At 40.5% G+C, this 22854-nt stretch overlaps 1 protein-coding gene across 2 annotated transcripts in view; it reads right to left on the reverse strand.

Annotated features, from left to right (window-relative positions):
- Positions 1–22854, reverse strand: part of LOC140480493 (glucocorticoid-induced transcript 1 protein-like) — a 226278-nt gene that overhangs the window by 113748 nt on the left and 89676 nt on the right. Inside the window, exon 3 of one of the 2 annotated variants that reach the window (XM_072575419.1) lies at positions 6868–6957. The exons of the other annotated variant lie outside the window; for it this stretch is intronic. Within the exon in view, the coding sequence (XP_072431520.1) occupies positions 6868–6957 (90 nt within the window). The remainder of the gene's footprint in view (positions 1–6867; positions 6958–22854) is intronic. 2 annotated transcript variants of the gene reach the window in all.

Here is a 22854-nt window from a genome sequence, read left to right on the forward strand (position 1 = left end):
TGGATAGGATAAATAAACAAAGTCTTTTCCCTGAGGTGGGGGAGTCCAGAACTAGAAGGCATAGGTTTAGGGTGAGGGGAAAGATATAAAACAGACCTAAGGGGCAACTGTCTCGCATAGAGGGTGGTACGGGTATGGAATGAGCTGCCAGAGGAAGTGGTGGAAGCTAGTACTATGCAACATTTAAAAGGCATCTGGATGGGTATATGAATAGGAAGGGTTTGGAGGGATACGGGCCAGGTGCTGGCAGGTTTGCAAGAGATTGGGTTGGGATGGACATGGACAAGTGAACTGAAGGGTCTGTTTCTGTGCTGTACATCTCTATGACTCTATGAACATGTGAAAGAACCAAACTAGGTGCAGCATACCTGATGCGGTCTACAGTCCAACCAGTTTTTATTTTCCCTGAATAGTTCTATCCCCACAACTGTTTGCTTTGACAATGTTTTCTTGGCATTAGTGGCAAACTTTCAGCAAACTATGTGCAATGACACCTGTATTTTTTTTTTCTCATAACAGAATTGCAGGCTTATGATACTAAAAGAAAATATATTCTTTCTTGATCCAGCTACAAGCAATGACCTTGTATTTACACCGGTTAAATGTCATTTACTATCGTGGCTTCCTCCCCTAGCCACATCTAGATTGTTTTGCACTTTACTACATTCTTTGAATGTCTTTGTACTTTCATAAACTTTAGAATCATCCGGAAACTTACTAAACTTACTCCCTGCATCACAGTGCAGATAATTAATAAAAACAGTGAACAACAGTGAACCTGATGCAAGCCACCACTTGTAGTATTCTACCAGTCTGATCTACATCTGTCGATTGTAACTATTTAACTGCTGATGATTTGGAGACAATTTCTAATCCAGCATATAAAATTTATATCACTGAAGACTGGACTGAGTCATATCTACATGTGTTACCTAACCAAATATTTTCAAAAATTCCAAACCAGCGGAATTATTTTAATCAAGTTTGTAAGAAATAATTTCCTTTTCTAGAACTTGTATTGAGTTTACTTTTTCTTCTTTGTTTTATCGTGAGATTGACAGATTTATAATCAGGTAGGAAATTAAGGTTTATAAGGAAACATCAGTGGAGTTTATAGGGAAACATCATTTTGAGTGCGAGCAGCAGCGGAGGTAAGACGAACCCAAAAGACTGCAGCTAAGGTAAGGCAGTTTTTTAAAAATTACTTACCGGTAGCGGACAGCGGTGTTTTCCCTTTCACAGAAGGAGCGGGAGCAGCGGAGGAAGTGACGGGGACCAGAGGGGCAGCCGGGGAGGAAAGCAGTAACCATGTATATCAGCAAGGCGGCTAAACCTGAGACTCTACAACTGTAGTGTCCCCCACCCGCCCTCCTCCTCTAATCTAGTTAATAAGGTACGGTTCATTCTAAACTTCCTCTATTGAATATAAGTTTGTTATTGATTTTTTAGCACCTTGAACTAAGCTTTCTACTTTAGTACTGAGTGGGTGTTCAGATAAGTCGGGGATGGATGCTAGGGCAGTTGCTTGCTCCTCCTGCAGAATGTGGCAGGTGGGAGACATGGCACACGTCTCCGCTGGCTACATCTGTGGGAAGTGCACCCAACTGCAGCTCCTTGAAAACCGTGTTAGGGAATTGGAGCTGGAGCTGGATGAACTACGGATCATTCGGGAGGCTGAGGGGGTAATTGAGAGGAGTTACTGGGAGTTGGTCACTCCTAAGGCTCAGGACCAGGATAGATGGGTTACAGTTAGGGGGAGGAAAGGGGACAGTCAGACAGTGCAGAGATCCCCTGTGGATATCCCCCTCAGCAATAAGTATACTGTTTTGGATACTGCTGGGGGGTGGGGATGACCTACCAGAGGAAAGCCATAGCAGTCAGTTCTCTGGCACTGAGCCTGACACTGTGGCAAAGAAGGGAAGGGAGCAGAATAGAAAAGTACTCGTTGTAGAGGACTCGATAGTTAGGGGAATCGACAGGAGATTTTGTGGTCAGGATTGGGATTCCTGGAAGGTATGTTGCCTCCCTGGTGCCAGGGTCCAGGACGTCTCCGATCGGGTGTATAAGGTTCTAAAAGGGGAGGGTGAACAGTCAGAAATCGTGTTACATATTGGCACTAATGATATAGCCAGGAAAAGGATCGAGGATATAAAAAGTGATTTCAGGGAGTTAGGATGGAAGCTGCAAAGCAGGATGAACAGAGTAGTGTTCTCTAGTTTACTACCAGTGCCACGAGATAGCGAGGCGAGGAACAGGGAGTGGGCGCAGCTTAATATGTGGCTGCGCAGCTGGTGTAGGAAGGAGGGCTTCAGATATGTAAATAATTGGCATGCCTTCTGGGAAAGGTGGGACCTGTACAAGAAGGATGGGTTGCATCTGAACTGGAAGGGGACCAATGTCCTGGGTGGAACGTTTGCTCGAGCAGTTCGAGAGGATTTAAACTAGTATGGCAGGGGGGTGGGAACCTGAACTGTATACCGGAGGTGAGAGTTGATGCAGATGAGGCAATAGCAAGAGGTAGACCAGCTAGTGGGAAGGAATTTCCTGGCAAGGAACCAAGGGATCAGTTAAAGTGTGTTTGCTTTAACGCAAGGAGTATCAGGAATAAAAGTGACGAACTTAGAGCATGGATCAGTACCTGGTGCTATGTTGTTGTGGCCATAACAGAGACGTGGGTTTCTCAGGGGCAGGAATGGTTGCTGGATGTTCCAGGGTTTAGAGCGTTTAAAAAGAATAGGGAGGGGGGAAAAAAGAGGAGGGGGTGTAGCACTACTAATCAGAGAGGGTATCACAGCTACAGAAGCTTCCATTGTCGAGGAAGATCTGCCTACCGAGTCAGTATGGGTGGAAATTAGGAACAGCAAGGGAGCAGTCACCTCGTTAGAGGTTTACTACGGGCCCCCCAATAGCAGCAGGGAGATGGAAGAAAGTATAGGTCGGCAGATTTTGGAAAAGTGTGGACGTAGTAGGGTTGTTGTAATGAGTGACTTTAACTTTCCCAATATTGATTGGAACCTCCTTTGAGCATAAGATTTGAATGGAGCTGTTTTTGTAAGGTGTGTTCAGGAGGGTTTCCTAACTCAGTACATCGACAGGCCGACGAGGGGAGAGGCCATTCTAGACTTAGTGCTCGGAAACGAGCCGGGGCAGGTATCAGATCTTGTGGTGGGAGAGCATTTTGGTGATAGTGACCACAACTGCCTCACATTCTACATAGCTATGGAGAAGGAGAGGATTAGGCAAAATGGGAGGATATTTAATTGGGGAAGAGGAAACTATGAAGCGATTAGACATGAGTTAGGAAGCATAGGTTGGGAGCAATTCTTCAATGATAAAGGCACTATAGATATGTGGAGACTGTTTAAGGAACAGTTGTTGCAACTGAAGAATAAATATGTCCCTCTGAGACAGGCAAGAAGTGGTAAGAAACAAGAACCTTGGATGACGAGAGCGGTGGAGCTTCTTGTCAAAAAGAAAAAGGTAGCTTACATAAGGTGGAGGAAGCTAGGGACAAGCTCAGCTCTAGAGGATTACAGGCAGGCGAGGAAGGAGCTCAAAAATGGTCTGAGGAGAGCCAGGAGGGGGCACGAGAAAGGCTTGGCAGAACGGATTAGAGAGAACACAAAGGCATTTTACACTTATGTGAGGAATAAGAGAATGATCAAAGAAAGGGTAGGGCCGATCAGGGATAGCATAGGGAACTTGTGTGTGGAGTCTGAGGAGGTAGGGGAAGCCCTAAATGAGTTTTTTGCTTCTGTCTTTATGAAAGAAGCGAACTTTGTAATGAATGAAACCTTTGAAGAGCAGGTGTGCATGCTGGAATGGATAGAGATAGAGGAAGCTGATGTGCTGAAAATTTTGTCAAACATTAAGATTGACAAGTCACCAGGCCCGGACCAGATTTGTCCTCGGCTGCTTTGGGAAATGAGAAATGCAATTGCTTCGCCACTTGCGACGATCTTTTCATCCTCGCTCTCCACTGGAGTCGTGGCTGAGGACCGGAGAGAGGCAAATGTAATTCCTCTCTTCAAGAAAGGAAATAGGGAAATCCCCGGCAATTACGGACCAGTAAGTCTCACGTCTGTCGTCTGCAAGGTGTTAGAAAGGATTCTGAGGGATAAGATTTATGACCATCTGAAAGAGCATGGCTTGAATAAATGCAGTCAACACGGCTTTGAGAGGGGCAGGTCATGCCTCCCAAACCTTATCGAGTTCTTTGAGGATGTGACTAGAAAAGTTGATGAGGGTCGAGCTGTGGATGTGGTGTATATGGACTTCAGCAAGGATTTGATAAGGTTCCCCATGGTAGGCTCATTCAGAAGGTCAGGAGGAATGGGATACAGGGGAAATTAGCTGTCTGTATACAGAATTGGCTGGCCAACAGAAGACAGCAAGTGGTAGTAGAAGGAAAATATTCTGCCTGGAAGTCTGTGGTGAGTGGTGTTCCACAGAGCTCTGTCCTTGGGCCTCTACTGTTTATAATTTTTATTAATGACTTGGATGAGGGGATTGAAGGATGGGTCAGCAAGTTTGTAGACGACACAAAGGTTGAAGGTGTCGTTGACAGTACAGAGGGCTGTTGTAGGCTGCAGCGGGACATTGACAGGATGCAGAGATGGGCTGAGAGGTGGCAGATGGAGTTCAACCTGGATAAATGTGAGGTGATGCATTTTGGAAGGTCGAATTTGAAAGCTGAGTACAGGATTAAGGATAGGATTCTTGGCAGTGTGGAGGAACAGAGGGATCTTGGTGTGCAGATACATAGATCCCTTAAAATGGCCACCCAAGTGGACAGGGTTGTTAAGAAAGCATATGGTGTTTTGGCTTTCATTAACAGGGGGATTGAGTTTTAGAATCGTGAGATCTTGTTGCAGCTCTATAAAACTTTGGTTAGACCCGCACTTGGAATACTGTGTCTAGTTCTGGTCGCCCTAATATAGGAAAGATGTGGATGCTTTGGAGAGGGTTCAGAGGAGGTTTACCAGGATGCTGCCTGGACTGGAGGGCTTATCTTATGAAGAGAGGTTGACTAAGCTCGGACTTTTTTCATTGGAGAAAAGGAGGAGGAGAGGGGACCTAATTGAAGTATACAAGATAATGAGAGGCATAGATAGAGTCGATAGCCAGAGACTATTTCCCAGGGCAGAAATAGCTAACCCGAGGGGTCATAGTTTTAAGCTGGTTGGAGGAAAGTATAGAGGGGATGTCAGAGGCGGGTTCTTTACACAGGGAGTTGAGAGAGCATGGAATGCGTTGACAACAGCAGTTGTGGAAGCAAGGTCATTGGGGACATTTAAGAGACTACTGGACATGCATATGGTCACAGAAATTTGAGGGTGCATACATGAGGATTATTGGTCGGCACAACATCGTGGGCTGTGCTGTACTGTTCTATGTTCTATCAGTGGAGTTGAAGATTATCAAAGCAGCAATGATCTCACTGAAAGACAATGGCAGATACAATAGGCTAAATGGCCTACTTCTGCTTCTCTGTCTTATGGGATGTGGGCATAGTTGGCAAGCGCTCAATTGTTGGCCATCTCTAACTACACAGAACTAAGTGACTTGCTTGTTCATTTCAGAGCACAGTTAAAAGTATATTAAACTATATTAGATTCCCTACAGTATGGAAACAGGCTCCTTGGCCCAACAAGTCCACACCAACCCTCTGAAGAGTAACCCACCAGACTCATTCCCCATATTTACCCCTTGACTAAGTCATCAACATTTGTGGGTCTGGAGTCACATATTGGTCAGACAAAGCAAATTTCCCTCTCTAAAAGATAGTAATGAACCAAATGGATTTTTGTGACAACCGATGATAGCTTCATGCCCATCATTACTGACATTAGCTCTCAATTCCAGACTTTATTATTTAAATTTAAATTCCACTGGCTGCCTTGGGGAGATTTGAACTTATCTTCCCAGAGCATTAACTTGGGACTCTGAATTACTAGTCTTCTTTGCTTCCTCAGTGTGCATGCCCTGGTTCGACTGGAGGACATAGGGTTAACTGTTAACTTGGAAGATCTGAACTATGTGCTTACATTCCAAAGGAACAATTCCCGATACGTCCACACTGGTGAAGGGGTTCACAGAATACATGTCCAATCTCGTCAATCAGCTTTAGGTGGATAGTGTCTGAACCTGAAGCCCTAACTGTTCTGAATTTACCTTTACAGGAACTCACATACTTTTATATTCAAGAGTAGCAAATATCTCTTAAGATAACACAGCAAAACTTCATTATACAATTTCATATTAGAAGATACAGGATAAATTTCCATCTTCACCGATATTACGTTTCTTAAAAATGTTGCGTCATTCCTATCCTTGGTTATCCTTAAAATTTTCAATCTCATTACTAGCCAAATACCAACTCAGCTGCCTCCACCATTCGACAGACCACAATAGCCAGGGTCCTCTAACAACAGTGATCCACCATATCCAGTGTAAGAAATTTAAATTTCAAATTTCAAACTGGATGGGAGTCAGATTGGTCTCAAATATCACGTCCCTGTACCTGAATAACCTGGCCACATTCTTTAGCTACTCTCATATAAATTACTTGATTTTACATAACAATGTATTAAGAATGTAAACAAAACCACTACAGCCACTAAACAAGTGAAGTACGGAAGAGATTGCAACTTTCATCTTTTTCCAGTTTCACAGAAATAAGTTTGAGGAATGAGAAAAGAATTGTGATCAAATGCAAAAGCTTAAGAAACAGGTCTACTTTATATATATTATACTATTTTGGCCAACTTCAAAATCTATAGAAACAGGAAAAATGCAACTTTAAAATCCAACAGCAAAAATTCACAATCTTGCTCTGAATACTGTTGTTGGATACTTGCTCATTACCTCTTTTAGCTGATCAGCACTTCCCCATGAAGCAGAGCGCTGATGTGTACTTTTCTTTTCTGGTCCTTCATCTGACCAAAAACTGGGTGTCTGGAAAGTGAGAACAACAAAGCTATTGTTTAAAAGGAGTTCAGTTAACAAGTTTGACCAGAACTGGTCCTGTCAACACTAAGAATTCATGCTGGCAGCAAAAATAATTTCTGACAAAAAAGCAAAGACTTCAGTTGACTTACTTTGTTCTCACAATATTGCAGTGTATGTGAATTAAATTTCCCCGATTTACAAATACTATTCTCTGCTAAAATATTGGTTCCTTACGTCTAATCCATTTCCTGTCACGTTGATAGAACTCCTCTCCATTCGAAGTCAATCAAAATACTACTGAAGCAAATACGGAAACTCATACTAAACTTTACATTCCACCATTTAAATTCCTGATTTTTCAAGATTCTCATACATTTAATAGCACTGTGTTAACAAACAAAATGTGAATTAAACAGAAAAGAATAAGCTACACAGAATCTGAAATCACTGGGAGGGGATTTCAGGAGCCCAGCCAGAATCCAGCCTGCCCTACATTAGAAGTAGAAAAACAACTAGAAGGAAAAGTGTGCTCATATACGGTGTTATTAGGAGACTTGTGATAATTCTTCAGGGCTAGGAGCACAACAGGTCAGTTCTCTAATTATATCAATGATGAACACAATGCAGGATACATAGGTTGTGGCCCACAAACTATGCACCATGCGGATCAACACAACTCTAGTAACACTGGAAGTAATGCTGAATGAACCAATTTTTCAGACCGTCCAACTCCCCGCCACCAAACCCTTTATCTCTTCAAAACCCATTGAGCTATTTCCTGGTTTGTATTTTGTTTTCAAAAGAAGCACTGTCTTTCTCTGATAATACCAGAGAATCCAGGCTGTCGGCCAGCACTAAATGCTATAAACTTAAAAGAACCTTAATGCAGAATTTATTGAGGGAAGAGAAGAATTTTCTGGGTGGAAAAGTGAGATATTCAAGTTCCCAGAAGAACAAGTTGGGGAGAGAAGGAGTCAGATAAAGCATTGCATACAATTTCAGTCATTCCAAGGTTCGGTCAAAAAATGTCACATGCATGGAATTTACCTAAATATAGTAAATCTAAAGTTTAAGTTATATTTGAATATCCAAAATACATCATGTTACAATGTTCCTTTCCAACATCCAATACGGAAGATATGAAATTAGAGTTTTCACCATCTTTCTTTGTCTTTGAAAATAAAATAAGCCAACCTGGGAATAGAAATTTTGTGGAAATTTAATTTTCCATTATGCTGAGTACACTTTCTCTCAGAAGAATGTTACAGACTTCAAAGACTGACTAGGTGTATTTTGTTCTGCATAAGGACACAATGTTCTCAGGTGTTCTATTTATTCAAAGTAGAATAGTTACAAACATTGTAACATATAGTGAAATGAGTATGCAAGGACTACTATGAACAAGGTGTACCACTAATGTATACAGCTTATGCAACACAGGTCAGGCAGAGTACAAATATACAATGTCAGAGATATAGAAAGAGCCAGGAGAAAGATCTGAAAGAACAAGGAAGGAAGGTTAGGGGCAAGAACAAACAAATAATGAGAGCAGGAAAGCAAAAGACAAGTTAGATGTAAAGGGGATGGGAAAGAGAAAGAGAGAGAAGTGGGAGAGGGAGAGCGAGAGAGGAAGCATGTAAGTATGCAATAGAAAAAAATATTTCTTAACCCTAAATGTAGCCCAAGCTGAATGAGTCAGAATATAGATGATGCACATTTTGATACCAATGCAATATAACCATAGGATATTTATCCCAACAGAGTAACTCATAAAACCATGAAACACTGGACAGGAGGACTCTGTTACAAATTTAGAAGAAATCATTTTAACGGGAAGGAACAGAAAACAAAATTGCTGCATCTCAGCTATTTAACTGAGGGGCTAAAACAAGATTTGGTGCTTTGGTCACACTCATTCAAATTTCCTGCAGCATCAGCCATTTATTAGCAGGGCAGTTAGCAAAATAATGTCATTATTCCCACAGATTTGCAAGTTATGAAAAGCTGCAGCAAATACATTTACTTAAATTGCAAATCAGACACAATATATCAATGCATTCAACATGTGCCCACTCACATATGGTTTACATTTAAAAAGGCTAATTATGAATTAGGTCTCACATAGCCATCATTTATAGGTCTGGCCCATTTTCTTCTGTCCCCAGTTCATAATTTTAGACATTGTCCTATAAGATAGCCAATTTCAAAGTGAGGACTGCAGATACTGGAGAAGAGCTTAAAAATGTGTTGCTGGAAAAGCGCAGCAGGTCAGGCAGCATCAAAGGAGAAGAAGAATCGACGTTTCGGGCATAAGAAGAAGGGCTTATGCCCGAAACGTTGATTCTCCTTCTCCTTTGATGCTGCCTGACCTGCTGCGCTTTTCCAGCAACACATTTTTAAGCTCTGATCTCCAGCATCTGCAGTCCTCACTTTCTCCTAGATACTGGAGAAGTCAGTCGAAAAGGGTGGCGTTAGAAAAGCACAGCAGGTCAGGCAGCATCTGAGGCGCAGGGAAGTCAATGTTTCAGGCATAAGCCCTTCATCAGGACTATTCCTAATGAAGGGATTATGCCCAAAGTGTCGACTCTCCTGCTCCTTGGATGCTGCCTTACCTGCTGTGCTTTTCCAGTGCAATCCTTTTCGACATGGTCTAGGTTATACTCCGTCATTTATTTGTTTACCTCAATTATTCAATACACAGCAGAGATACAGTAGCATGGTGGCTCAGTTGTTAGCACTGCTGCCTCACGGTGCCAGGGACCTAGGTTCAATTCCAGCCTTGGGTGACTTTCTGTGTGGAATTTGCACATTTTCCCAGTGTCAGCGTGGGTTTCCTCTGGGTGCTCTGGTTTCCTCCCACAGTCCAAAAATGTGTAAGTTAGGTGATTTGGATATAAATTGCTCATAGTGTTCAGGGATGTGTAATGCATGCAGGTACAGCAGATAATAAAGAAAGCGAATGAAATGTTGGCTTTTATAGCTAAAGGAATAGAATATAAAGATAAGGAAATATTATTGCAACTATACAAGGCATTTGTGAGGTCACACCTGTAGTACTGTGCACAAGGTTGGTCCCCTTATTTGAATAAAGATGTCATGGCATTTGAGGCAATTCAGAGGAGGTTCACTAGATTGATCCCAGGGATGAGGGGTTTGTTGTATGAAGAGAGATTGTACAGTTTAGGCCTATACTGTCTGGAATTCAGAAGAATGAGGGGAGATCATATTGAGGTATTCAAGATAAGAGGTATGGATAAAATAGACGTGGAATGATGCTTCCTCTTGTGGGGCATTCTAGGACATGAGGTCATAGTCTTAGGATAAGGGGTAGCAAATTTGAAAGAGTTCAGGAGGAACTACCTCTCCCAAAGGGCTGTGAATCTGTGGAATTTGCTACCTGAAAGTGCAGTGGATACTGGGACAGTGAGTAACTTTAAGGAGGAGTTGGATAGATTTTGAATTAGTAATGGGTTGAAGGGTTATGGGGAGAGGACAGGAAAATGAGTGTGAGGAGCATATCAGTCATGTTCGAATGGCAGAGCGGACTCAAAATGGGCCAAATGGCTTAATTCTGCTCCTATATCTAATAAACTAATCCAAACAGTATTGTTTCAGCTCGGTAACTACCATAAATTATAGACTTTCTGTGGATTTTAAGACTAAGTGTAATGAACAGTAATTACAGTGCTTTCATAAGGCTGCAATGTCCGGGCCATTGTCTGTGAACCATTAAAATTCAATTTCAAATGCAGAGCAAGATAAGATAACAGCAGTGTAGAGCATTTCATATACAGGCTACTCAAACCTAATTCCGATGGTTAGTAAATATCTTAAGCTTTAATAAATAAACATTGTTGCACTTCCTATGATATCGGAAATTGAAATTAACTGATGCGCAGATTTTACAATCCAGCAAAAGATATTAAAACAATCCTTTAAGCAGAGTACGTGAAAAATATAACACCCATAAAACAGGCTAATGTTGGCCTCTGGCTGCCTTTCTCAGGAAGGGTGGTAACTAACATATTAAGCTCTAAGAATGCATAAAACTATCAGGGATAAAAAAGAACACTTCTCGGTTAAATAAAAACATGGTGGAGGCAAAAGTGACCAAATTTTTAAAATGTTAGGAGATTGACTCACTATCTTTTAACTATTTTAAAGTTAGAACAGGCATTTTTGTTCATCTTTGACCAATAAGCCATTCTACTTCAGGAAACATTATGAGGTACAAGATCCATAGCATTTCATACAAGCACCACTCAGAAGCAAAGGATTTAGTTGTCCAGGTACACAAATTATTAACAGCTAGCGAACAGATACAAAAAAGTAAATAACTGGGCTAATGAAATGTTGGCTTTATCTCAAAAGATTTTGAATAAAAAATGTCATTTGGTTGGACAGAATTTTGGTTGAACTCAATCCTAAATATAGCTCTCAGTTACAGGCAAAAGGAAATGACTTTGGGTGCTGAACTGAAATAGTAAAAATTAACCAATCAATTTTTGAAACCAATGATATATACTTGCATAAATCATGTATCATTTTGGTCACCGCAGTACAAGAAATTACATTACCATTATTAGAAGTGTACAAAAGGCAGGAACCCAAATATTTCAAGAGTTAGAGGGCTTGAGGAATGACAATGGCTTCACCCACCTCATCCTCCCAGACTCCACATTGCTTGCTCACCGAATGGGAGCAACCTCACCACCTTTCCTGCTTGTCCAACACCACTAATTGCTTTTCCATTCAACTCCACTATGCTCAACCCCACATTTTGTGTCATTGCAGGAGAAATTGTTCCATCCCACTTGACTGACATCTCCACAGCAACCCGACTGAACTATGTGTAATCACTGAACTGTTCGCACTTGGCCTCGCAGACTGTATGGCAAATTCCTTTCTACTATAATCGGACAAGCCCGTTGAATGACTTCGGCTACAATCCCTGAACGGCTACAGTCCTCTTCCACCCACCAAGGACTGCCCCCCTTTGACTTCATACATGGCCATTTATTTGAAGTATTTGCCACGTGAACCTGACAAGTGCAGGTGTGTTGCTGATGCAGCGTGGTGTCGCACAGCAACATGTCCACCTCCTATCTGACTGACAGATTCACTGTTCAGTTCTCACTACTGTCACAAGCTTCCTGCCTCTCACCCTGTGCTAAAAAGCACTCCAATCCAAAGGCTGGAACCTTGTAACTGAGCGCTAAACACCCAGTGCACTGAGAAGGCAACATTATCTGCACAGATAAATAAAACAATAAAACAATAAGTTGCAGAATTCTAAAGAAGGGTCACAGAACTCGAAACATTAACTCTGCTTCCTCTCCACAGCTACATCCACAAAGAGGCTGGTAGTCTGTTAGCCAGTGCTGAAGTCAGCAAATGTCACAAAGAAAACAATGCGTAGAATACAAAGGTTAAAGCCTCTAAGTAAATGGCAAAGTGAGTGAGTGCTAAGAAGGCACCCTAACAGCCAGAAGATGTATTCTGTGAATGTATGGAATGTCTATGTACTCCTATGTGCAAAATGACTTGGCAAATGCTCCTTAGTTCTTCGACACTTTAGAACTAAAGTGATGTCTGAGCTTGTCTGAGAGTAGGTATGGAATCATAGAACATAGTATGTCCACAGTCACCACATCTACAGCAAGGTTTGGCTGCTCAAGTAACTTTGGCTCAGATTTGATGAGCTGGAGTCCATGCAATGTATGCAACTTTTCTGATCACCCAAAAATGGTGGAAAGGAAAAAGAATCTGCAAGGGGATAAAAAGGTAGATTGAGTATGCAAAAACTTGGCAGATGGAGTTTAATGCAGAAAGGTCATGCACCTTCTTCAGAGTAATCAAAAGGCAGACTTAGTTAAGAGGAGAAACTCCAAAAAAAAAGTGTAAAACAGAGAGATCAGAAGTCAAAGCGTTAGCATGAAGGTACAGCAAGGTATTCAAGAGGCAAATGGAATTTTGACCACATTGCTAGGGGGTTGGAGTTTAAAAGTCTCATTACAACTGTACAGGGTGTTGATAAAGCCACACGCAGAGTACTGTTTTGGTCCCTGTATTTACAAAATCATATTAGACACTGGAGATGACATTGGAGACAGTTCACACAAAAAAAAATCACTGGGCTGAGTCCTGGGATGAAGGAGTTGACTTTTCAAGAACAGCAAAATAGTTGAGGCTTTTGTTTATAGAAGCTCAGAAGTACGAGGGATATCTTATCTAAAGATACAAGAGTCTAAGTGGGCTTAACAGGATAGATACTGAGACGATGCTTCCACTAGTGGGGAATTTTGAACTGTAAAGCAAAGTTACAGAATAAAGGGACACTAATTTAAAACTGAGATATTTATTCTCTTAAATGGCAGTCTGGAATTCTCCACCCCAGAGAGTTGTTGAGGCTGGAACTCTGAAAATAGTTAAACAGGAGATAAATAGATTTTTGAGTTGAGAACTATGAGGAGCTGAAAGTGAAGTGGGGGCCTGGGGCATATCAACCATGACCTTACAAAGAAAGGTGGGGAAGGCTTAAGGGGCTTCACCTATTTATATTGTTAAAAATCACACAACACCAGGCTATAGTCCAACAGGTTTAATTGGAAGCACACTAGCTTTCGGAGCTAGTGTGCTTCCAATTAAACCTGTTGGACTATAACCTGGTGTTGTGTAATTTTTAACTTTGTACACCCCAGTCCAACACCGGCATCTCCAAATCATATTTATATTATGTTCTTATTAAGACGTTATAGAGTCAGAGAGATGTACAGCACAGAAAAGACCCTTTGGCCCAACTTGTCCATGCCAACCAGATATCCTAAACTAATCTTGTCCCACTTGCCAGCACTTGGTCCATACCTCTCTAAACCCCTCCTACTCATATGCCTATCCAGATGCCTTTTAAATATTGTTATTGTACCAGTCTCTATCACTTCCTCAGGCAGCTCATTCCATATTTGCACCACCCTCTGCATGAAATTTTAAATTTTTTATATTGATTTTTTTTCCCATCTCACCATAAAGCTATGCCCTCTATTTTTGGACTCCCCGACCCCAGGGAAAAGACCTTGTCTACTTATTCTATCCATGTCCCTCATGATTTCATAAATGTCTGTAAAGTCACCCCTCAGCCTGTGACGTTCTAAGGAAAACAGCCCCACCCAATTAGCCTCTCCCTATAGCTCAAATCCTCCAATCCTGGCAACATCTTTGTAAATTTTTTCTGAACCCTTTCAAGTTTCACAATATCCTTCCGATAGGAAGGAGACCAGAATTCCAACAGTGGTTTTACCAATGTCTTATACAGCTGCAACATGACCTCCCAACTCTTATACTCAGTGCACTGACCAATAAATGAAAGCATACCAAACAATTTCTTCACTATCTTATCTACCTGCAACTCTACTTTCAAGGAGCTGTGAACCTGCACTCCAAGGTCTCTTTGTTCAGCAACACTCCCCAGGACTTTCCATTAAGTGTATAAGTCCTACTCTGATTTGCTTTTCCAAAATGCATCACCTCAAATTTATCTAAATTAAACTCCATCTGCCACTTCTCCTTCCATTGGCACATCTGATCAAGAACTTATTGTACTCTGAGGTAACCTTCTTCGCTGTCCACTACCCTTCCAATTTTGGTGTCATCTGCAAACTTACTAACTATACCTTAGCACGGTGGCTCAGTGGTTAGCACTGCTGCCTCACAGTGCCAAGGACACAGATTCGATTCCCGCCTCAGTCTGTGTGGAGTTTGCACATTCTCCTCGTGTCTGCGTGGGTTTCCTTCCACAATCCAAAGATGTGCGGATAAGGTGAATTGGCCATGCTAAATTGCCCATAGTGTTCAGAAATGTGTAGCTTAGGTGTATCAGTCAGAGGTAAATCTAGGGTAGGGGAATGGGTCTGGATGGGTTACTCTTCGGACTCAGCACTGATCTTTGTGGCACTCCATTGGTCACAGGCCTTCAAGTCTGAAAAACAACCCTCCACCACTTTCCGCCTTCTACCTCCGAGCCAGTTCTGACTCCAAAATGGCTAGTTCTCCCTGTATAGCATGAGATTTAACCTTGCTAACCAGCCTACCATAAGGAACCTTATTGAATGCCTTACTGAAGTCCAAACAGATCATGTCCATCGCTCTGCTCTCATCAATCCTCTTTTTACTTGTTCAAAAAACTCAATCAAATTCGTGAGACATAATTTCCCACACACAAAGCCATGTAGACTATCCCTAATCAGTGCTTGACTATCCAAACACAAAAATCCTGTCCCTCAGGATTCTCTCCAAACACCTGCCCACCACCGATGTCAGGCTCACCGGTCTATAGTTCCCTGGGTTTTCCTTAGCACCTTTCTTAAATAGTGACACCTTGTTCGCCAAACTCCAGTTTTCCAGCACCTCACCTTTGACTATCGATGATGCAAATATCTCAGCAAGGGGCTCAGCAATCACTTCCTTAGCTTCCCACAGAGTTCTTGAGCACACCTGATCAGATCCTGGGGATTTATCCACCTTTATGCATTTTAGGACATCCGGCATCTCCTCCTCTGTAATATGGACATTTTTCTAGATGTCACCATCTATTTCCCTACATGCTATATCTTCCATGCCCTTCTCCACAGTAAACACTTATGCAAAATACTCATTTAGTATCTCCCCCAACGCCTGCAGCTGCCTTACTGATCTTTGTGGGGCCCTATTTTCTCCATAGTTAGCCTTTTGTCATTAATGTATTTATAGAATCCCTTTTAATTCTGCTTAACCCTATGTACCAAAGTTCTGCTTAATCCTAATGTCCCCTTTTTGCCCTCCTGATTTCCCTCTTAAGCATACTCCTATTGCTGTTATACTCTAAGGATTCACTCGATCTCTGCTGTCTATACCTGACATTTGCTTCCTCCTTTTTAACCAAAACCTTAATTTCTCTAGTCATCCAGCATTTCCTACACCTACCAGTCTTGCCTTTCACCCTAACAGGAATATATTGCCTCTGGACTCTCGTTATCTCATGTTTCAAGACTTCCCATTTTCCAGCCATCCTTTTACCTGCAAACATCTGGCTCCAATCAACTTTTAAAAGTTATTGCCTGATACCGTCAAAAACTTAGCCTTCCTCCAATTTACCTTCTGCTTTAAATTAATAATGCTACTTAATATATAAAGATACCAATTGGGAATATCTCAGTTGTCAGTTTTGTATTCTACCAACAGCACTGGAAATGAAACATGTCAGTTTAGGAAGGACAGACCATCATATTTGTCTGTTCTGATCAACTTTGCCCTCACAATTTTCTAATTCCTGCAGTTAAAATTATTTTGTTTGGATTGACACATGATTTACTTTAAAGCAGGTCAAGCATACATTGTAGTACAGTGTTACACCGTTCTTAGTACAGCACAGAAATAATAAGCGCAAGTTTATTTATCCAATATTCTATTGGAAAGTGCTTGGTTCTCAGATTCTGTTATAATACACACAAGGTTTTAGCTCTCTACTTAAAAACAAAAAGTACGAGACTCCATCACATAACAGCATTTTAATCTTCAGACAGAACAAAAAACTCTCCTTTAGACAAATAAAGAAAAAAATTAGTGGCAAAAAATATTTTAAATGTTATGTTTGCAATACCAAATCTATGACCGAATGACAAATAGATCAAACAAATTCAAGGCACTAATCCTAATTTATGATTTTTTTTTTGTTGTACGCTATGTATGAGTCTTAATGATATACATCCTCTAGTTGTTAAACTTTGGGGCACATTGAAGTCAAAATTATATTCAAAGTTTGTGAGAAGATTTGTAGCTCGGGTGCTCATTGTTGTGGTTCTGTTCGCCGAGCTGGGAATTTGTGTTGCAGACGTTTCATCCCCTGTCTAGGTGACATCCTCAGTGCTTGGGAGCCTCCTGTGAAGCGCTTCTGTGATGTTTCCTCCGGCATTTATAGTGATTTGTCTCTGCCGCTTCCGGTTGTCAGTTCCAGCTGTCTGCTGCAGTGGCCGGTATATTGGGTCCAGGTCAATGTGCTTATTGATTGAATCTGTGGATGAGTGCCATGCTTCTAGGAATTCCCTGGCTGTCCTCTGTTTGGCTTGTCCTATAATAGTAATGTTATCTCAATCAAACTCATGTTGCTTGTCACCTGATGAAGGAGCGTCGCTCCGAAAGCTAGTGTGCTTCCAATTAAACCTGTTGGACTATAACCTGGTGTTGTGTGATTTTTACCATAGTAGCCACACTGTCACTTCACTCCAAGGAGGTAACCAAATCCCACCAATATCAATTTAGTGTCTTAGTACAACGTTCAACTTCCCACACTTTCACTAAAACACTTCACCCTCCTAGATCATACCATCATTCTTGTTTCTCTTTATCCCCTTAATTCTATCAGTCGCATTTCTTTCCTATTACGGTTTTAATGGATAAACTTCTTCCATACCTCCCCGTTCAATTTGCCACATTTCTCTCCCTATTCAAGGTATCATTTGCCTCTCCTTTATCCTACTTCCTAAAGTTAAATACACTAAACAGAAGAGTTTTTTAATAGGATTTGGGCATCACTAACTAAGACAGCACTGACTGCCCAACCTTAATTATCCTCAAAATGTTGGTGGGACACTGCCTTTTTGAACTATTGCAGCCCAACAATTTATTGTCGATTGGGCCACAATGCAGTGAGAGAGGAATTTCCAGGATTTTAAACCAGCAACCTAAAGGAACAGTCAGGATAACGGGTAGCTTGGAGAATTCTTGTAGGTTGTGGTATCCCCATGTATCTACTATTTTTGTCCTTCTAGATTGTAGTGGTCATGGATTTGGAAGGTGCAATTTAAAGAACCTAGGTAAATTTCTTGTAGATGAACAGTGTTGCTACTGAGCATCAGAGGTCGAAGAAGTGAATGTATAGGTTGCAGTACCAAACAAGCGGGCTCCTTTGTTTAGGGTGGTGTCAAGCTTCTTAAGCGTTGTTGGAACTGTACTCATCCAGCCAAGTGGGGTATTTCCATCACAGTCCTGACCTTTACCTTGTAGACGGTGGACAGGCTTTCAGGAGTCAGGTGGTGAGTTACTTACTGCAATATCCTGAGCATCACATCTATTCTTCTAGCTACAGTATTAACATGGCTGATTCAGTTAAATTTCTGCTCAATAGTAACCCCATGATGTTTAGAGTTGATCAAAATGATCAGTTTCAATCAAGTAGTTAGGGAATGTTATTTCTATTGCTCTGTATATTGGTAAATATTTAAAATGCTTAAAAAAAGGAATGTAAGAACATAGAATCTACACAAATCCTCTGTGGTGTTGGAATGCGACAGAAGCATTTGTTTCAAAGCTTGTACATTTTTTTTGGGACAGATCATAATCAAAAAGGGAATTAAAAAGAATTCAGTAACCAGTTGCTGAGGAATTTAAGACAGAAACAGAGATTGAATTTGATTACAAATTGATTAAAATTGGTCAAAATTATATAAAGGATACTGGCATCAGATTTAAATCATGAATCCAATGGTCTGTATAAGGAAGCTAAAAATAAAGAACAATAAATCTTAAAATTGAGAATAGGCTGGAGATCATCCAATACTTAAAAGATAAGGTCAAATTCTCCTTGGGGGAGACATTTCAAGGACTTTGAGAATTTGATGACATACAGCTTGGTAGGCCATCCAGCGCTTAACATCTGTCTTACTTGCATATGGCATTTATTGTATAATTTATAGTTTATAATCAACCACAATTTACCAATGAATTCACGTTTAACTTATTTTGATACTGGTTTCGAGTTTAGGTAGTTATCCAAAATGGTGATGATGTGGATGTTGGACTAGGATGGACAAAAGTTAAAAGTCACACAACAAGACTTTATAGTCCAACAAGTTTATGTGGAAGTACAAGCTTTTGGAGCACTACTCCTTCGTCAGGTAGCTAGTTGGGCAGGACCATAGGACATAGCAAAAGATCTAGTGTCATACAACTGATGTGAAGTATTGAACAAACCTAGATTGTTGATTAGTCTTTAATCACGTAGAATGGGGATGTAGATTTTGAGAGATTAATATATAAATCCCAGAGCTTCTGTCAAGTCACAGTCCTAAGATAACTTAAGATCATGTAAAAAAAAGTGATCTCATTTGCATGTATTTGCAGATACATTCTATTTTGTTCAAAAAGCATACACAATATGTAGGCAGTCAGTCCATATGACATTTTATAAATTCCTACTTTGGAAATAGAACCAGTCTGACTCAAGGTCAGGATACAGACAAACTTTAGAGGTAAAAACAATGACTGCAGATGCTGGAAACGAGATTCTGGATTAGTGGTGCTGGAGGAGCACAGCAGTTCAGGCAGCATCCAAGGAGCTTAAAAATCTTCAGGCAGCATCCAAGGAGCTTCGAAATCTTTAGGCAGCATCCAAGGAAGCTCCTTGGATGCTGCCTGAACTGCTGTGCTCTTCCAGCACCACTAATCCAGAATACAGACAAACTTTAACCTCACACCTTTAATACATTGTCTGAGCTGAGATGTCACTTTTTTAAAGCTGTGGAATGGTATTAAGAACATTTATATGTACAAAAGTCACATAATATGGCTATTGTGATACAAAGGTACGCTTCAATCTGTCATTACCGCTGTTAAAGTAGATTCGTGGATTTTTACAGCAGGGAAGGTGAATACTCAGCACAACATGCTAACATGAAACCTCAAAAGGTTTTCAGGATTGCATCCTTTCCCCATACCAGTAGATACTTTCTACTTTGCTTTCAAATATGTTCATATCTCAATTGAGATCAATTACTTTACTGTAAAGAAATCCAACATTTCAGTTAAGTATTAAAAGAATGAAGCCACAAGAATCCACAGTTTAAATCAAAAACAGTTTTACTAAACAAGAGACAAACAAAGCACATACCAAACACGATCTTAGGTGGACAGAGTTAAAAATCACACAACACCAGGTTAGAGCCCAACAGGTTTATTTGGAAGCATTAGCTTTCAAAGCACTGCTTCTTCATCAGGTGGTTGTGAAGCAGGACTATAAGACACAGAATTTACAGCAAAAGATTACAGTGATACAATGATACGTTGAACAATTCAGGTTTAATGATTTAATGCTTCCAAATAAGCCTGTTGGACTATAACCTGATGTTGTGTGATTTTTAACTTTGGCCACCCCAGGCCAACACTGGCTCCTCCAAATCATAGTTTATTGAAAGCAGCAAATGCAATGTGGTCTCCTCCACATTGGGGAAACGAAGCGTATCACAGTACATCAACATTCTGTTTGTAAAAAAGACCCCGAGCTTCCAGTTGCCTGCCACTTCAACACCACCCAGTTCCCTAACCAACATCTCTGTCTCAGGCTTGCTGCAGTGCTCCAGCAAAGCTCAGCGGAAGTTGGAAGGACAACATATCATTTTCCACTTGGGGACCCTGCAGCCCTCCAGACTCAATGTCGAGTTCAATAATTTTAGGGCCTGAATTCTCCCATGTCCTAGCCCCCAACCCCACATACTAGGCCTTGTTATCACACAGTCTGCGAGTACACACTACCCTATTGTTAGCCACTAATTGTCTCTATTAACAGCTATTCACTCTTCTAACCAGATCATTATCCACTCCGTTGTCTGTCCAACTGTTCTTCCCTCTCTTTGGGCTCTACCATCACCTATCGTTCACTTCTTATGCCCTTCCCCCCACCCTAACTTCTGCATATAAACTGATATTTCTTAGCTATCATCAGTTCTGAGGAAAGGTCACCCAATCCAAAATGTTAACACTGATTTAACACAAAGATTTCTTCACAGCATCCACAGTTCTTTCGATTTTTACTTGGTTCATTTAAGATCTTGTTTAGCTATTAAAGTTCCATTAAGCTAATGACAATTCAGACTTTGTTAATACCTAAAACTATTATTCATTTCTAAAATGTTACCAAATGCAATTTTGTTTTAAAAAGCAGGTTAACAGATGAAGATTCTAACCCAAAGGATAAACTATCAAAAACATATGCAAAACATGGAAGAAACTTAGCAGATCTGGCAACATCTATGGAGAGAGAAACACAATCATGTTTCAAGTCCAATATGACTTCTTTGGAACTATTCTTGCTGCTGCTAGGCTTGCTGAACTTTTCCAGCACCTTTTGTAAAATTTCGTATTTCCAGCATCAGCAACATTTTGCTTGTATGTACAGCAGTTAACTTGTCTTCTCTTTCAAATGCTGAAACAGTCAACAGCACGCAACAAATGCTTCGTATCTTTTTTTTCACATTTCCAATTTTATGCATTTATTTTCTCTTTCATACCCTCAAAAGTTGCCTGGAGTGCTGACAGTCATTTTTTATATTTATCAAATATTTCACAGAGCTGTAAGCCAACACTATACCTTGAAGACCCTGGAAATGCAACAAAAAATATATACACTATATGTTATAAATTATTGTATGAATATATACAGTAATGATGAGAAGCATCTGTCGCTAAATGTGAGAGAAATGAACAATGGGCTGGACCTTAAGAGCCCTCCAGCAACAGGAAGCAAGAGGTCTCATAAAATGGTAGTAGAAAAGGTCAGGAGGGATGCCCAGTGGCTTCCCACCTTCATGTTAGTAGCAGCAGTGGAAACTTCAGCAGCAGTCCCATGCAGTGAGCAAAGGCACACAGCCAATTAAAATCGGCTTTCAGTCCCAGCAGCAGGACATGCTGCCCTTTAGTAAAAAATCTGGCCAGCAAAACACTTATAAGTGGAAAAAAGGCAATAAATGAATTTACAAAATAACCCTCATAACAAGGAACCTCTCACTGGGAGGCTATATTAGCAACCTGAATTTTTTTTGACCCAATGAAATTCAAGCTCAATAACATTTCCAAAGAGAAAGGCTCTGCACAAGGAGCTTGTTTTGTGTGGAAAAAAAAACAATCTTACATATGCTGAGCATCTTTATCCAGAAATTCACAAATTTAAAGTTACTACCTGAACACTGGGATACCAAGATCCAACCTATAACAGCATTCCCAAAGTAAATCGGTTTTATCTATTCCAATATTTAAAAGTATTTCTGCAATTTCTTCAATGCTTTTGCCTCACCCTCCTATTTTTTAGTTGCTTACAACAATGAGAAAAGGGCTATTCAAATAGTCTGTTTGTAGACCTCTGTTAGCGGTAATGTTGATCCATGAATGCAATATCAGAGAAAAACATTCTTGGCTTACAATGTCTTACTAACGCTTACCTAATCAATTTCCATCACAAACTGTGACAGACTTTCAGATTAGATTATTTGCAGGTTTATTTTGAAGCAACGTAATTCGACAGCTTGTTTTTTTTAAAAAATGAATATTTCCCTTTAGTGATGTTAATGGCTGCAATCATTCTGGACAGCAGACATTATCATAAAAAGGAAGTTAAAACAATGGTAACCAAAGATTTTGACAAATTGTTGATAGCTATTTCAAAATGGTTTGGCAGGGAACAGAATTACTTAAATATTATAGAACAATAGGATATTCAAATTGTGTAATTGAAGGGCATAGGTTAGTGCTGTTACTATATGAATAAAATAAACAGTAAATATCTTGTTATATGCCAAGGTATGGTGATCTTTTTAAGCTTTCCCTCCTATTATTTACTATAACCCTATATTTTGGGGTAAATATTTTAGTATCACAAAAACTATGGCTCAACTTTAACCTCAAATTGGAACAATGGTACACAATATGATTTCTACTCCATGCCTGACTGCGTAAATACTGTGTAAAAACATATAGTTGTGATGACACCATAAATAATCTGTGCTTCAGCTGTACAAATGATGTGGAATGCATGGGCTAAATTCTTCAATTCCCTTAGATGCGGCTTCAGTTTCACTGAAAGCCGTTATTTATAAGTGTCAC

The sequence above is a fragment of the Chiloscyllium punctatum genome, chromosome 8 (assembly GCF_047496795.1).
Source record: "Chiloscyllium punctatum isolate Juve2018m chromosome 8, sChiPun1.3, whole genome shotgun sequence".
NCBI classification, from domain to species: Eukaryota; Metazoa; Chordata; class Chondrichthyes; order Orectolobiformes; family Hemiscylliidae; genus Chiloscyllium; species Chiloscyllium punctatum.